The sequence below is a fragment of the Diachasma alloeum genome, unplaced genomic scaffold (genome assembly GCF_001412515.2).
Source record: "Diachasma alloeum isolate Michigan unplaced genomic scaffold, Dall2.0 Dall_scaffold_00212, whole genome shotgun sequence".
Taxonomy (NCBI): Eukaryota; Metazoa; Arthropoda; class Insecta; order Hymenoptera; family Braconidae; genus Diachasma; species Diachasma alloeum.
Genome location: NW_021680377.1, coordinates 452,148 through 466,330, shown reverse-complemented (window position 1 = coordinate 466,330; position 14,183 = coordinate 452,148). Strand labels below are relative to the sequence as shown.

At 39.8% G+C, this 14,183-nt stretch overlaps 1 protein-coding gene across 1 annotated transcript; it reads left to right on the top strand.

Annotated features, from left to right (window-relative positions):
- The first annotated feature begins 2,078 nt into the window (after positions 1-2,078).
- LOC114841136 (GRIP and coiled-coil domain-containing protein 2-like) lies at positions 2,079-13,548 on the top strand. The gene is made up of 10 exons (XM_029126025.1): positions 2,079-2,376; positions 2,610-2,832; positions 3,825-4,470; positions 5,397-9,138; positions 9,533-10,346; positions 11,192-11,739; positions 11,832-12,028; positions 12,924-12,989; positions 13,147-13,229; positions 13,284-13,548. The coding sequence occupies exons 1-10, from the start codon at positions 2,079-2,081 to the stop codon at positions 13,546-13,548; spliced, it is 6,882 nt and encodes a 2,293-aa protein (XP_028981858.1).
- The last annotated feature ends 635 nt before the right edge of the window (positions 13,549-14,183 follow it).

Sequence of the window (14,183 nt, the reverse complement as noted above, 5' to 3'; positions counted from 1 at the left end):
ATCCTCTCGAGGCGATGTATCTCCTGGTTTTGATGCATCACCAGGGGATCCCCTAACACTGAACGAGGGAAAATTATTGTGGATTCAAGTGCTGCTCTGCTTCTTACGAATATTTTCTGTTTTTCCAGTGGGATAATGAGGAAATGGAATTATTTCGACGATGAGAATGCGAATAAATTGATTAATTAAAATATATCTTTGGAAAAAAATGAAAATATGTCTTTAAATGAAAAAATTTATTGGGATATTTTACTCTGTTAATTGTTTAAATTAATGAATTACGTTTTAGAAAAAAATCATATGAATGAGACATTTGCTGTAGGAATTCCTCGAATTCCAAGTTTTTTCTATCCTATTTTTCCTGTTTTCATTTTAAAAAATTGAAGAAAAGAATTTTAAAAATTTGAGGGACGAATTTTTATTGGAAATATTTCAATACAATAAACTGGATGAAAAATCAAATTATATTGATTTTTTTCTGTAAAATATTGTTAATTGAACACTTCAATGGAAATGCAGACAAGATTAATTAAAATATATTTTCGAGAAAAAAATAAATGTTTTTAAAAAAAATTATTGGGATATTTTTCTCTGTTAATTGTTTAAATTAATGGATTACGTTTTAGAAAAAAATCATGTGAATGAGACATTTGCTGTAGGAATTCCTCGAATTCCAAGTTTTCTCTATTCTATTTTTCCTGTTTTCATTTTAAAAAATTGAAGAAAAGAATTTTAAAAATTTAAGGGAAGAATTCTTATAGGAAATATTTCAATACAATAAACTGCACGAAAAATAAAATTCTATTGATTTTTTCTGTAAAATATTGTTAATTGAACACCAATGAAACTGCAGACAAGATTAATCAAAATATAATTCCGAAAAAAAAAAATTAAATAAAAAAAAATATCTCGTGACATTTTTCCCTGTTAATTATTTAAATTAATGCATTAAATTTTACAAAGACGTTCAAAAACTTCTTTCACTCTGAAAAATTTCTGAAACAATCACCTGAAATAATGAATAATAATGAATAATTAACGCGGCTCTAGTGCAAGTAAAATCTCAATGACATTTTATACCGAAAAAAGTGAATGAAACGCTCGTTAAGAATAAAAATATTTCTATTTGTAGTTGAATTACGTTTCTCAGAGTATCCCAGAGCGATTTTCAACCGATAAATGTCACCGGTGAGGATCTCTCGTTCCCGACTCCAACTCTTCATCTCATTTATCGTCTGATTCAATCTCAGGAGGGTCCACTCGGCTGTCTCAAAGAGCCGTCGCTTCTGGCACTCGAAATTCCCATTCCCCGAGTGGCTTTCAATTTCCATCTTTCCCGACAATTAATTCATGATTTTGAAATTACTGAGAACTGCATCACTGGTAATTTTGGGGATTGGAGGTTGGGGCAATGTGACTATCGCTGACGTTTCGTCAATGCGAGATGTTTATTGTGTAATTAAGTCTTTGAAAAAAGGATAAAATGGTGTGAAGAGAAAGGATTCAGCCAAATATAAAAGTAAACTGTGTGACCTTGATTTTTTCTTCAAATTTTAATCATTAAAAACCTTAAAAAATAGAAAATTTAATTGCATTTAATTGTGAATTAATTCGTTAATTTTTTATTGTGAATATCATCATCTGATGTTTAGCATTAATTTGTAAATTAATATTTAATTGTAAATTAATGTGTCAATTTTAATTATTAATATTATAATTAATATCAATCAATTAATTAATATCAATCCATTGATTAATCAAATTAATCAATTAATTATTAATTTGTGAATATCATCAACTGATGTTTAATATTAATTTGTAAATTAATATTCAATTGTAAATTAATATGTCAATTTTAATTATTAATATTGTAATTAATATCAATCAATCAATTAATCAACAATTAATCAATTAATTATTAATTCGTGAATATAAATTTGCAAAGTATTTCTGAAGCTAGTGATTCCGAAAAACGTGAAAATTCACGTTCATTTTTCTAAAAAACGTCTTCAGAATTTTTTGATTTGTGTCGTTTACCGATCCAAATATGCGCAGAATAAATCGAAAAAGCTATAAAAATGGACTGCGGCATGTACCCCCACTCGACATGCCTCTGTGGCGGCGACTGCGAGGTGCTCTCCACCCCCTCAGTCTCTGAAATTCAAGTTCCCCTGGTGCCATGCGATCCCCGACACGAGAGATCCTGCTGCTGCAGCTACAATCCCTCCGCAGACACCAAAGACGACGAGATACACGACTTGGACTTCGCCCTGCGTAAACTCTCGGTAATGAAGTGTCAAATGAAGAAGTGGAGGCTGGAGAGGCTCCAGCTCGAGAGCGAATCTCGTTCCCTGAAGGAGAAACTCCAATCTCTAGGTGAGAACCCTTGACGAAAAAAAAAAAAAAAAAAAAAAAAAAAAAAAAAAAAAAAAAAAAAAAAAAAAAAAAAAAAAAAAAAAAAAAAAAAAAAAANGAATGGAAATTGTGAACATCTGATGGCAAATGTGTTTTTTGAAAACCGTTCGGATGAGGTGTACACAGAAAAACCTAAACGTAAATTACGACGTTTTTATCGGAAAAAAAGCGAAATGATTGTCTCTCCTCCCCAGGCGTCGTCCCCCACGAGCCCCTCCAGACAGACCCCCTCCTCGTGCATTACCGTACGGAAAACCTCCGCCTGGAATCCGCAAAAGCGGACCTGGAAGACAAGATCAGAGACCTCGAGGAAACCCTAGCCGAGCATGAACTCTACTCGAGCCCGTGTGACGGCGCCCGAGTGATTCGCGAGAAGATGCGGGTGCTCCGCGAGCAATTCCGCTTCGACAAGAAAAAGTACCCACCCCCACCCTTCCACTTGAATAACCCTCCCAAATCACTCCCCCAAAATTCATTTCCTTTAATAAAAAATTCAGTGGAACGTTTTTTGAAGCCAATCTATTCGGCGTATTGTGTCATCCGATTTTTTACGAATGATATATATTATATTATATTCTATACTATACTATATCATAATGCATTGATAATGTATTATATATAATACATTATATATTGGAAATGGGATAATTTGAATAACGAAACCGGTAAATAAGTAAAATAACCTTATTATTTCAGTAGCGAAGTGGTAAAACGGTATAAGTCAATTGTGACTATTTCAATAAATATCTCGGAATCTAAGGGAGATGGCAAAATTTTTGTTATAACCTTTTTTGTAGATCCGATTGAGAGCTACAACAAATGTCATTACGAAAATTTCGCTATCTCCCTTAGATTTGGAAATATTCCTCAAGAACTCAACTGGGAGATGAGTCGACTTCGGAGGTAAGTCAAAATCGGTTTATCACTTCGCTATTGATAGGGGAGGGTGGGGCAAAACGGCCCCCCTTCAATTGTCAATAACTTGTGAATGACATTGTGAAAATTCCCAGGTTCAACTCCATTTTGAAGATAATTTTTCATTCTTCAAAACGAGCTCTAACTCATCCCAATCGGATTATTGAATCGGAAAATATTGACGATTGAAGGGGGGCCGTTTTGCCCCATCCTCCCCTATAATATAGAATCATCGTAACATCTTTAATGTATGCTATCATCATTCACAAAAAATCTAATGACACAATACGCCAAATAGATTGGCCTCAAAAAAAGTCGCACTGGATGTATCACATATAAAAAAAATAGAATACATTCCTGAAACCTTTCCTTCGGAAACTTAATATCAACTTCAGAAATCCAATATAAGATTATTCACGACAATTGACATCCATTAAGCCCCATGGGGTAGGACCTACGCGCGCGGACTAATCTAGTGATCTTAAACCAAAAAGGTTGAGAGATAAGATAGCAGAGCTGAGGGTGCGACTGGCCGACGCGGAGGACGAGACATCCTGCGCTGGTGTGAATCGCCTGCGGGCAAAACTCCGAGATTTCACGAGGACGCCGCGGCCGGAGGAGAGTGACAAAGGAGAATGTCAAATTACAGCGGCCGCTGAAAGAATCGAGGGACAAATGATGTTCGCCGGTAGTTGCGATGAGATGAGAGACGAGTACGCGAGAATTCTACTGGAAAATGAGAGACTAAAACGCGAATTTGGGATGAGGGGGATGAATGGAGTGGAGAATGGTGTTGTTGAGGACACCAACGACGAGATTATCGGGGACAAAGGGAGGGAATGGAGAAAAACGGGGGAAATGTCAAAGGAGTCGGGTGCGGAGGGCTTTGGGGGAGATGAAGGAGAAGTGGAGAGTTCGATCCTTATGGGTTCTGCCACTTTGGGGGAGGCGGAGGGCTGGGGGAGGGAGTGTGAAGATGCTGTGGAGGATTTGAGGAGAAAATTGAGGGAGAAGGAGGCGGTTATTCAGGGACTGCAGAAACGAATGTCTGAGGATGCTGATAGAATGACTGTGAGCCACAGAGTGGTGATGGAGGAGGTCGCTGCGGCCAAGGAGGAGCTGAGGAAGAGGGATGAAAAGGTTGGGATGAGAGGTCTTATGCGGACAGATAAACCGATACGTAAATTACGTTCTGTTAAGCGTAACTTAGGAGTTGTTGAACGTCATTTAGGGGCTTTTTTTTATCGTTTGGTGGCTTTTTTCTGGTGTGGAAATTGGAATTAAGGCTTCCGAGGCGTAAATTATCTACGTGTCTTTGACATTTTGGTACAGACCACACTATATACTGAGAAAAAAACACGTTGTCAAACAAGTCTTGTTTGGGCCAACAAAATCGCTAGTTGAAAATTGTCAAGAAAGAATTTGCTTGGTTCGAATTTGAAAGTCTCAAACATGAATAATTGTTCTGCTTTCGATAACAACGAAATATTTGGCTCAAGAGACATGACATTTCTTGCGTGTACAGAGAATGCAATTTTTTTTTAACTACTAAATCTATTTTTCCAACAAAAATTTTTCTTTCCGGCGCACCCTCTGCATGTTTGGCGCAAAAAAATCCTTTTTTGATAATTTTCAAAAAAATATTTTCTTGGCACAANCTCAAGAGACATGACATTTCTTGCGTGTACAGAGAATGCAATTTTTTTTTAACTACTAAATCTATTTTTCCAACAAAAATTTTTCTTTCCGGCGCACCCTCTGCATGTTTGGCGCAAAAAAATCCTTTTTTGATAATTTTCAAAAAAATATTTTCTTGGCACAAGTAAGACTTGTTTGAGAACTTTGTCGTTTTTCTCTCAGTGTAGATTCAACCATTTGATTTCTCTTAGAAAATGGTGAACCATGAATTTGACAAAACGCGAAATAATCGCCGGAGGTTGTGTTTTAATCCACAATCCTTGCCCAATCCTTTCTTCCTAACAAAAAACTTACGAAAAAGTCCACTCGAGTCTTCCCAAATGCCCCCCCCCCCCATTCTCAACCTAATCCTTTATCAAATCCCCCAGATCCAAGAACTACTAGGAACCCTCGGTCGAAGTTCCCTGGACTTGCTCGGAATGTCGTCAGTTCAGAGTGAGATAGAAGTGATGAAGCCCCAGCTGTACGATCTATCAATAGAGCGTGATAAATTATTAGACGAAATCCAAAAAGTCCGTGGAGTCGTGTCAGACAGAAACGATCAAATTATCGAGATTCTGGAGCAACGTGACAAGCTATTAGATGACTCAAGCGCCAAGATAGCAGCTTTACAAGCTAGGATAGATGCCCTGCTGGGACAGGAGTTGGTCTACCGTAGAGAGATTGATGGGCTCAAGGATCAGGTTGACGAAAGGGAGATACGTGAGACAGAGCTGAGGAATAGAATTGCTGAATTGCTGGGACAATGCGATAACACAAGTGTCCTCGAGGATAGAATTAGAAGCCTCGAGGAGGAACTCAAACGGGCTAATAATAATAATGACGTCACTGAGAATTCACTTGATGCATTGCGCCGAAATTCCAAACTGCTGAATGATGAAAAAATAAAACTGCTGGATAAACTTGCGGAAGCGGACGGAGAGACCGACGAGTTGAGGCGAAAAGTTGAAAAGTGTCACGGGGAGTGTAAAGACTTGAGAGAACAGAATGCCATTCTTCAGGGTGAAATCGAGGAGATGAAGAAACATGCCGAGAAACTCAAGGATGAAAATACTGATTTGAAATTAACTTGTGATAATCTTGTTGGGGATAAGAATATTTTAGCTGGACAGAGGGATGAACTCGATAATGAGCTCGCGAGGATGAGGGGAGAAGGTTCTAAATTGATGGAGGAGATCAGGAACTGCGACTCTGAGCGCGAAAAATTGGGGAGTGAGAACGTCGCGCTCAAAGACGAACTCGAGAAGCTGAAGAAAATTTTTGATTCGTTGAAGAGTGAAAATGAAGAGTTGAAGCATTCCCTTGAGCTCAAGTCGGCGGAGAACGGTGATTTGAAGTTGACTTGTGAGAATCTTCTGGGGGAAAAGAGTAATTTGTCTGGGGAGAGGGATAAACTCGATGATGAGCTCGAGAAGATGAGGAGAGAGGGATCTAAATTGATGGAGGACATCAGGAATTGCGACTCTGAGCGGGAAAAATTGGGGAGTGAGAACGTCGCGCTCAAAGATGAACTCGAGAAGCTGAAGAAAATTTTTGATTCGTTGACGAGTGAAAATGAAGAGTTAAAGCATTCCCTTGAGCTCAAGACGGCGGAGAACGGTGATTTGAAATCAACTTGCGAGAATCTCCTAGAAAGTAAAAGCAGTTCAGATGAGGAGAGGAGTAAACTCTCGTCTGATCTTGATAAAATAACCGCAGAAGTAGAAAAATTGCGGGAGCAGCTGAAGAGCTGCAATTCCCAAATAGACAAGTTACAGACCGAAAACTCAGAATTTCTGAATCTCAAGGACGAGGTTGAGCGCCTGAAGAAGGACTTGCAATCTCTCCAGGCCGAGAATGAAAAATTGAAGAGTTTCCTAGACGATAAAGAGTCAGAAAACAGTAGATTGAAGACAGACTTGATGGACTTGTCCCTGAAGAACAAAGAACTGACGGCTCAACTCGAAGAGATCTTGTTAAAGAATGAAGAATTGTCTGAATCACTAAAAGATTTTGCTGAGTCCTCAAACAACCTTGAAAATCAACTGAAGAACCTCCAATTCTTGAACGCTGACTTGGAGAAAAGTCTCAATAAAGCGAATTCCGAGATAACTTCCTTAACCAATACTGGAGATGCAGCTAAAGGAGACCTCGAGGCCTTAAAATCCGAACTAGACAAGCTGAAGGACGAGTTATCTACTCTAAAATCTGATCTTGGAGCTTGCAAATCAGAAAATGACACGTGGAAATCAAAATCGTCAGGACTGCAAGATGAGATAGATCGGCTGAAGGGACTTTGCGACGATCAGAAAGAGCGTTTGGAGGCTCTGGAGACCTCCCTATCGTCCGCGAGAGCGGAAAGGGACAAGTGTCTGTCAGAACTCGACAGATTAAACCCATTAACCCAAGACAATGCAGATTTGAAGGATAAGCTGAAGGAACTGGAGTCGCTGAAGGAGTCCCTAGCCTCTGATAACGAAAGATTGCAGCTCGACCTTGAGCGAATGAAGCAGAAGGCCGAAGCTTGCGAGCGAGAATTGTCGGTTCAGAAGGTCGAGAAGGAAAGAGTAGAGATGGAATTACAGAAACAGACGGACGACGTCAATGCACTCAGGAAGAATCTCAGTGACTCTCAGGATCTCCTTAAATCCCTTGAGTTTAAAGACTCTGAGTTGATGTCATCAAAGGAAAAACTTGAGAGTGAATTGGCGATGGTTACAGATGCCATTGAAAAACTGAAGGAACAATTGGGGTTGGTGACTGCTGCTAAAGAGGCCACTGAATTGGAATTATTCACGTTGAAGGGGGAGTTGAAGGATCTGTTAGCCAAGTTGGAGGAAACAGTCAATAAGAATCGAGAGGTGGAGGATGAAAGGGATGAATTGACGCGACAATTGATTAATTTGCAGGAGAAATTGTCGGAGTGCATTGCTGACGGAGTTGATTTGAAGAAAGAAGTTGGAAGATTGAACTCCACTAACAACACCTTGAACTCCGAAAACGAGAGACTGAAGAGTGAAGTTGATCAACTAGCTGCTGACGTCGACTTCTGGAAGATGGAAAAATGTAAAGTTGGATTAGAAGTCGATAAGCTCAAGGGTGATCTAGACAGAATGAGGAAGGATCTGGAGAGCAGCAGGGGGAGAGTTGGCGAGCTTGAGGAGATTAATCTACAGTCTGAAGCCTTGAAGTCCGGAGTTGATGATCTCCAGAGGCTTCTGGACGACGAGAGGAAGTCAAATGAAAGGAGTTCGGTTAAAATCAGAGATTTGGAGGCTGAACTTGACGCTTTGAAGACTGCCCTGATGACCTGTCGGAGGGACAATGAGAAACTGAGCTCTGACCTAGAGGAGTCCGCGAAGAAGATAGCTTCGTTGAAGGATTCCTCGGACAATCTAGCCAACGAGCTGTCTTCTTTGAGGAATCGTCAGGAGGAATTGCAGGCTGAGAACCAAAAACTGACGGCTGACTCCCTCGCGGGCGGGGACTCCCAAGCCTTGAAGGACGAACTCTCTACCCTGAAGTCAGAAAACGCAGGGTTGAAGAGCAAAAACGATGACTTGAGCTTGGAGAATTCAAAGCTGAAAGAGGAACTGGAAAAATCCAAATCAGCGCTATCGATTTCCGAAGCTAGACTAAAGGATTTGGAGTCGTCGCTGAATGCCCTGAAGTCCGAAAAAGACAGTCTTCTCGCCGAGTTGAGTAACTTGAGAAGCCAGGGAGATGCACTGAGAGGTGCTCTAGATAGAACTGAGACGCAGACCACGCAAATCGATGACCTAAACCTCGAATTGTCAGCTTTAAAAGATGAACTGGAGAAGTCTCGTCAAGAGGGTGAGAAATGTAGAGCAGAGCTGGATAGCCTGAGAAAAAATATCGCCTCGCTACGGGAGGAGAAAGAAGGGGTGGAGAGTGAACTTGAAAAATGCAAGAGTGAATTTGCCAAACTCTCATCAGAATCCCAGGATCTGAGGACGAGATTGTCTTCCCTGGACGAGGAGGCAAAGGGTCTACGAGCCGGCAACGACTCGCTGAAGAGGTCTCTGGAGGAGGCCGCGGGGAGAGCCAAGTCCCTTGAAGCCGAGGGAAACAAATTAAAAGAGGAATTAGAGAAAGCTGGAGATCAAATAGGTCAGACATATCAAATTCTTCTTCTTACTTGTGGTAATGGATTATCGCGGGGATTGGCAGGTTTATGAGAAAATGCCGGGGGAACTTTTTTCTTGGGGGAAAATAAATCCCTCGCGGAAGACATTTCATAATTTGTATTAATTAGGGGATTATCTGGGTAGTGATTTCATTTATGAGAGAGGGTCAGAGGATTTATTTTTGTGATGAGAATAATGTAATCGAAAATTGTAGATGAGCCAATTGGCGATTGTAATTGGGTCTTAAGTTGATTATGATTAAATAATTTTTAAAAAAATATTAAATTGACGTGAATAATTCAAAGGTTAATTGCGTGAGATTCTTTGATCCTTAGAAAAAAAAAAGAGACCCCCCATTAAAAACCCGTACGAAACAGGTGACCTGGCGAGAGAGAAGTCTTTGAAGGAGTCGGCGCTCGAAGAATTGGACGCCCTCAAGAAATCCTCAGCATTGACAGATAAAAAAGTAAAGGAACTAGAGTTGGAGCATGAAAAATTACTCCAAGAATTACAAAAATTGAGAAATCAATCTGGTGATGCTGATAAAGAGAGAGCGTCAAAAGAAACAGCACTGAAGGAGTTGGAGGCCCTTAAGAACACTCTAGCAACTCTCAGAAAGGATCTGGAGGCCAGCAGAGCAGCCGAGAGTCGTTTAAAAAATGACCTAGAAGCGGCAGTAAACGATTCAGTGAAATTAAATTCAGAGCTGGATATGATTAAAGCGGAGAATGTACGTTTGTCAAACGACATTGAGTCAGCAAAGAGCGATGTGAACCGTGGAAAACTACTGTTGAGTGAGTTGGAATCGAGGAATACCAAACTTGAGGGGGATCTCGATGCGGCGAGAAGTGAAACGATGAAAATTATGGGGAGAATGCAAAGTGTCAGTGCTGAGAATGATAGACTGAAGGATGATATTGAGGGGTTGAAGAGAGAGATGGCGAGAATTCAGGAGCTCGAGGGGGCGTTAAAGCTGAGGGACGAGGATAGAGAGAGTATGGAGAGGGAGATGAAACGTTTGAGAGATGAGAATGAGAGATTGAAGGGCGATCTTGGGAATATGAAGCGCGATTTATCCAGAGTTGATGATGATTTGAGAAGGAAAACAGTCGAGGCTGAAGGTTTTGATGAATTGAGGAGAGAGATACAGGGACTGAGGGATGCGAATAAAAAATTGGAGAGTGATTTAAGGTATTTATGGCGGGGCGGGCGTGTAGGTGGTGAGACGGAGGGGAACCAATCGCGGAACGAGAAAAATCGATATTTCAGTTGCAAATTTTCAATATATTTCGACCATTTTTGCATTCGAAATATTTTTTTAATAACTTTTCCATTTTTTTCCCACATATTTCAAGACTTCTTTTATTTTTCTAGCTGAGTTTTTTAATTATCCCTTGTAAATAATTCTCCTAGGCCAATTGGATTATTTTTTTTATGTTCCTCCATGAAAGCTCCACCCAAATGCAAAATTTCAGGAAAATGGCGGCTTTTTTCTATTTTTAATATTTATTCTCCGAATTCCCACAAGAGCCCGTGTTAAAATACATTTTTTAGAAAAATTCCTGTGGTTCACCCATTCTCCTAGGTTATCTGGGATTTTGCATAGGGGTTTGAAAAAATCAAAGAATGTATGAAGAAATCTGGAACTTGCCAGAGGAATCCATAATTTTCTAGAAAATTCTAGATTTTTCTAGAAATTTTTTTTTTTTTTAATTTAAAAATATCAATTAAAAACCTAATTAAATAATTAGTAATTTCATAATTATTAAAATATTTATAATAATAAATTATTTACCATTTATTTATTTAAATTATGTATAACAATTATAAAATTATTAATAGTAGTTAATAATAATCGGAATGTTAGAATTTTATAATTTAATTATAATAAATTATAAAATTATAAAATTCCGATAGATGGCGCCACTGCCGATAGGGAACTATAAGGAGTTTTTCCCTAAATGCCCCTCCATAATGAAAACAGACGTATCCACGTCAAAAAATAATCAATTTCTTAACATAAATACCTTAAACAGAACAAGAACGGAAAATGATTTACTGAGGGATGGAGTCGACGGATCGCGAATGAATGACCTCGCCAATGAATTGGAGAAGCTGAAAAGGGAGAATGAGGGCTTGAGGGCAGGAGGATCGGCTCCAGCTCGCGGTGACCTTGAAGGGTTGAGGAGGGAGATCGATGACTTGAGAGCGGAGAATTCAGGGCTGAAGAGGGAGGATGCGAAGGGACTGAGGGACGAGTTGGAGCTGTTGAAGACGGAGGTCAACAGGCTGAAAGGGGAGAATGACATTCTCAGGGGGGGACTGGATGACTCGGGTTTGCAGAGAGCTCTGGATGAATTGAGAAGGGTTAAGCAAACCGGTGATGATTTGAGGAGGGAAAATACCAAGTTGAGGAGGGACATTGAGGAGTGTCAGAGGGATCGCGAGAGGCGGAGGCTGTCGACTGTTAGAAGCACTGACAGAACGTCAATACCACGGGCCGGGGGTAGTGGTGAGGTGGCGCGAGATGAATTCTTCATGGCGTTGGACGCACTGAAACAGAGATTCGATCGGCAAATCAATGGTTAATGCGGCTGAATTATTTTTAGGAGCATTTTAACGGCTCGAGAATTCGTGTAGTTTTTTTTTCACTGGGTTATTTATTTTCTGGTGCAGACGTCAATGGCATCAGGAGGATGATCGATTTGCTGGGGAGAGGGGTGTGGGAGGATCAAACTGAGTCTGGTGATACTTTTGGATCGATTGACGTGCGCAATTCTGACATTGCGGGGGTTATTGGATTATCGGAAGAACTTTCTGGCGCTATTGCGAAGGCCCAGGAGGAGCTCATTGTGTTGGGGAGGAAATCTCAAGTAATTTTTAGCGGTTTTCTTCATTTTTGGGGGGTAGTTTTGCGGACAGAAAACGTAAACGTGAATTACGGTTTGCTGAGAGTAATTTAGGCTTAAGGCCCGGGTGGATTATCCCTCGAACGTGGTCTTGGCTGTTCTTTTATGTTGATAATCTGAAATGATCTCCAATTGCTATTCAGCTTTGATTTTTGGAAATTTGAACTGAAACTGGAAATTATTAACAAATTTTTGGAGTCTTCTAAAAAAATTTCCCGATTTTGTAGAGCATTCGCGGAATGAGAAATTTTAGAAGATTCTAGATTTTTCTAGAAAATTCGAGAACAGTCTACGGTTTTACAGAAAATTTGAGAAAATGTCTCCGTTTTTTTTTACTTGAAAAAATTATAAAAAATTCCAAGATAAAATTTTCAATTTTTAAAATTCTAGAGAATTCCCGGATTGTATTGACCATTCGCAGAATGCAGAATTCTAGAAAATTCTAGATTTTTTAACGAAATGAGAGAAAATTCCCCGGTTTTCTGCAAAATTTCCGAAAATTTCATTTGTTAAAAAACACTTGTCAAATGTTTCAGCTGTTAAAATCCCGAAAATTTCTGAAAATGTTTAAAATCTTCTAGAATTTATACAGAACGCAAAAACCTAAGCCGCTCTATCCTTCCAACAGCAGTTCCACTCAACGCGGACTCTGAATTTCCAAATTTAATTTAAACATATTTGTTAAATTCATTTATCCCTTGAGCATGACAAATCTTTTTCTTTGTTTTACACCAATGTAGCCCTCCTCCTCTCCTTAATAATCAGTGAACATCACTTCTATAAGATTTATTCTACATTCATTTTCCTGTAATCCTTTACATTACCTCTGCCTTCCAATTCAAAAATATTTTGTCCATAGGCAGCTCCCCGAAGTCCCCCGCCCCATCCAAATGCCGATGTTTTTGACCCAGAGTCATGGCTGCAGGTAATCCCCTCAAACCAGCAAATTCAATAATTAATAATTAAATCATTCTACTCCGTTAAAGCCCCAATTAATTCCCGTAAACTCGTTTCATCCATAATTAACGACTCCCCCCCGATAAATTATTCACAATCCGCCGAATGTTCCCCATAAATTCCAGTCCCTTCCCCTGACTGCACTGGCGGATCTGCACGAAAGAATTTGTGAATTAACGTCGTCCGTCGTCGGAGACGATCAGGACGAGTCTGTTCCCCCGAGGGGCGCCGAAAGGCCACCGCAAAACGCCCTCCAGTCGAGCTACGACACCCTGAACAGGAGGATTGCAGCACTGCAGCGCGAAATACTGGCGAAGCACGAGGAGGCCGAGGCGAAGGTGAAAAAAATGCGCGAGACGCTGCGCCGCGAGCAGGGGGAATTAATTAGAATCTCCGAGGCGATGAATCGCCAACGAAAACGCAATCTATCCCTCCACCTGACACTCGACGGATCTCCCTGCTGGATAAACGACTGCAAAGCCGACTGCAATGATCACCCAAACATCAGAGAAAATTTTGATGATTAAATAAATCGAATTAAAAAAAAGATGATTAAATCAGTAGCGAAGCGGTAAACCGGGTTAAGTCGTTTTTTACTATTGGCTAGTTTTTGACGAATATCTCGGAATCTAAAAGAGATAGAAAGATTTTTGTCATGACCTTTTTTGTAGAGCTAATAAAGCGTTATAAAAAAAGTCATGAGAAAAATTTTGCTATCTCTCTTAGATTCCAAGATATTCAGCAAAAACTGGCTAATAGTCAAAATCGACTTGACTCGGTTTACCGCTTCACTACTGAAATAAAAACTGCCTTCTCACTGCAAAGCGTAAACAATTTATTCCTTACCGGGGGAAAATTGAAATGTCCCGTGAAATACGAGTCCATTGATTTTATCATGAGGATAAATGTCATAATGATTATATCTGATATCAGATACTCGTGTGCTCTATCTCGAGTTATTTTTAAAATCCAATTTCAAACCGAATATCATTATCCATTCGGTGTTTATGTCACATGGGGAAGTTATCTCGGGATTTGAATAAAAAATAATACCAGCAATAACATCCGGAAGAATCGTGAGAACGGTTTTAACCGATGGATGCACGGATAGGAAAATGTTTCGTCGTTGGATGGGTTTTTTTCCCGCTGTCGTTTCCTTTGC

Coding starts and splice junctions, on each gene's coding strand:
- LOC114841136 (XM_029126025.1), top strand. CDS start 2,079: ATGGACTGCGGCATGTACCCCCACTCGACATGCCTCTGTGGCGGCGAC. Junction 10,347..11,191: donor AAATTGGAGAGTGATTTAAG/GTATTTATGGCG, acceptor TACCTTAAACAG/AACAAGAACGGAAAATGATT. Junction 12,990..13,146: donor ACCCAGAGTCATGGCTGCAG/GTAATCCCCTCA, acceptor CATAAATTCCAG/TCCCTTCCCCTGACTGCACT.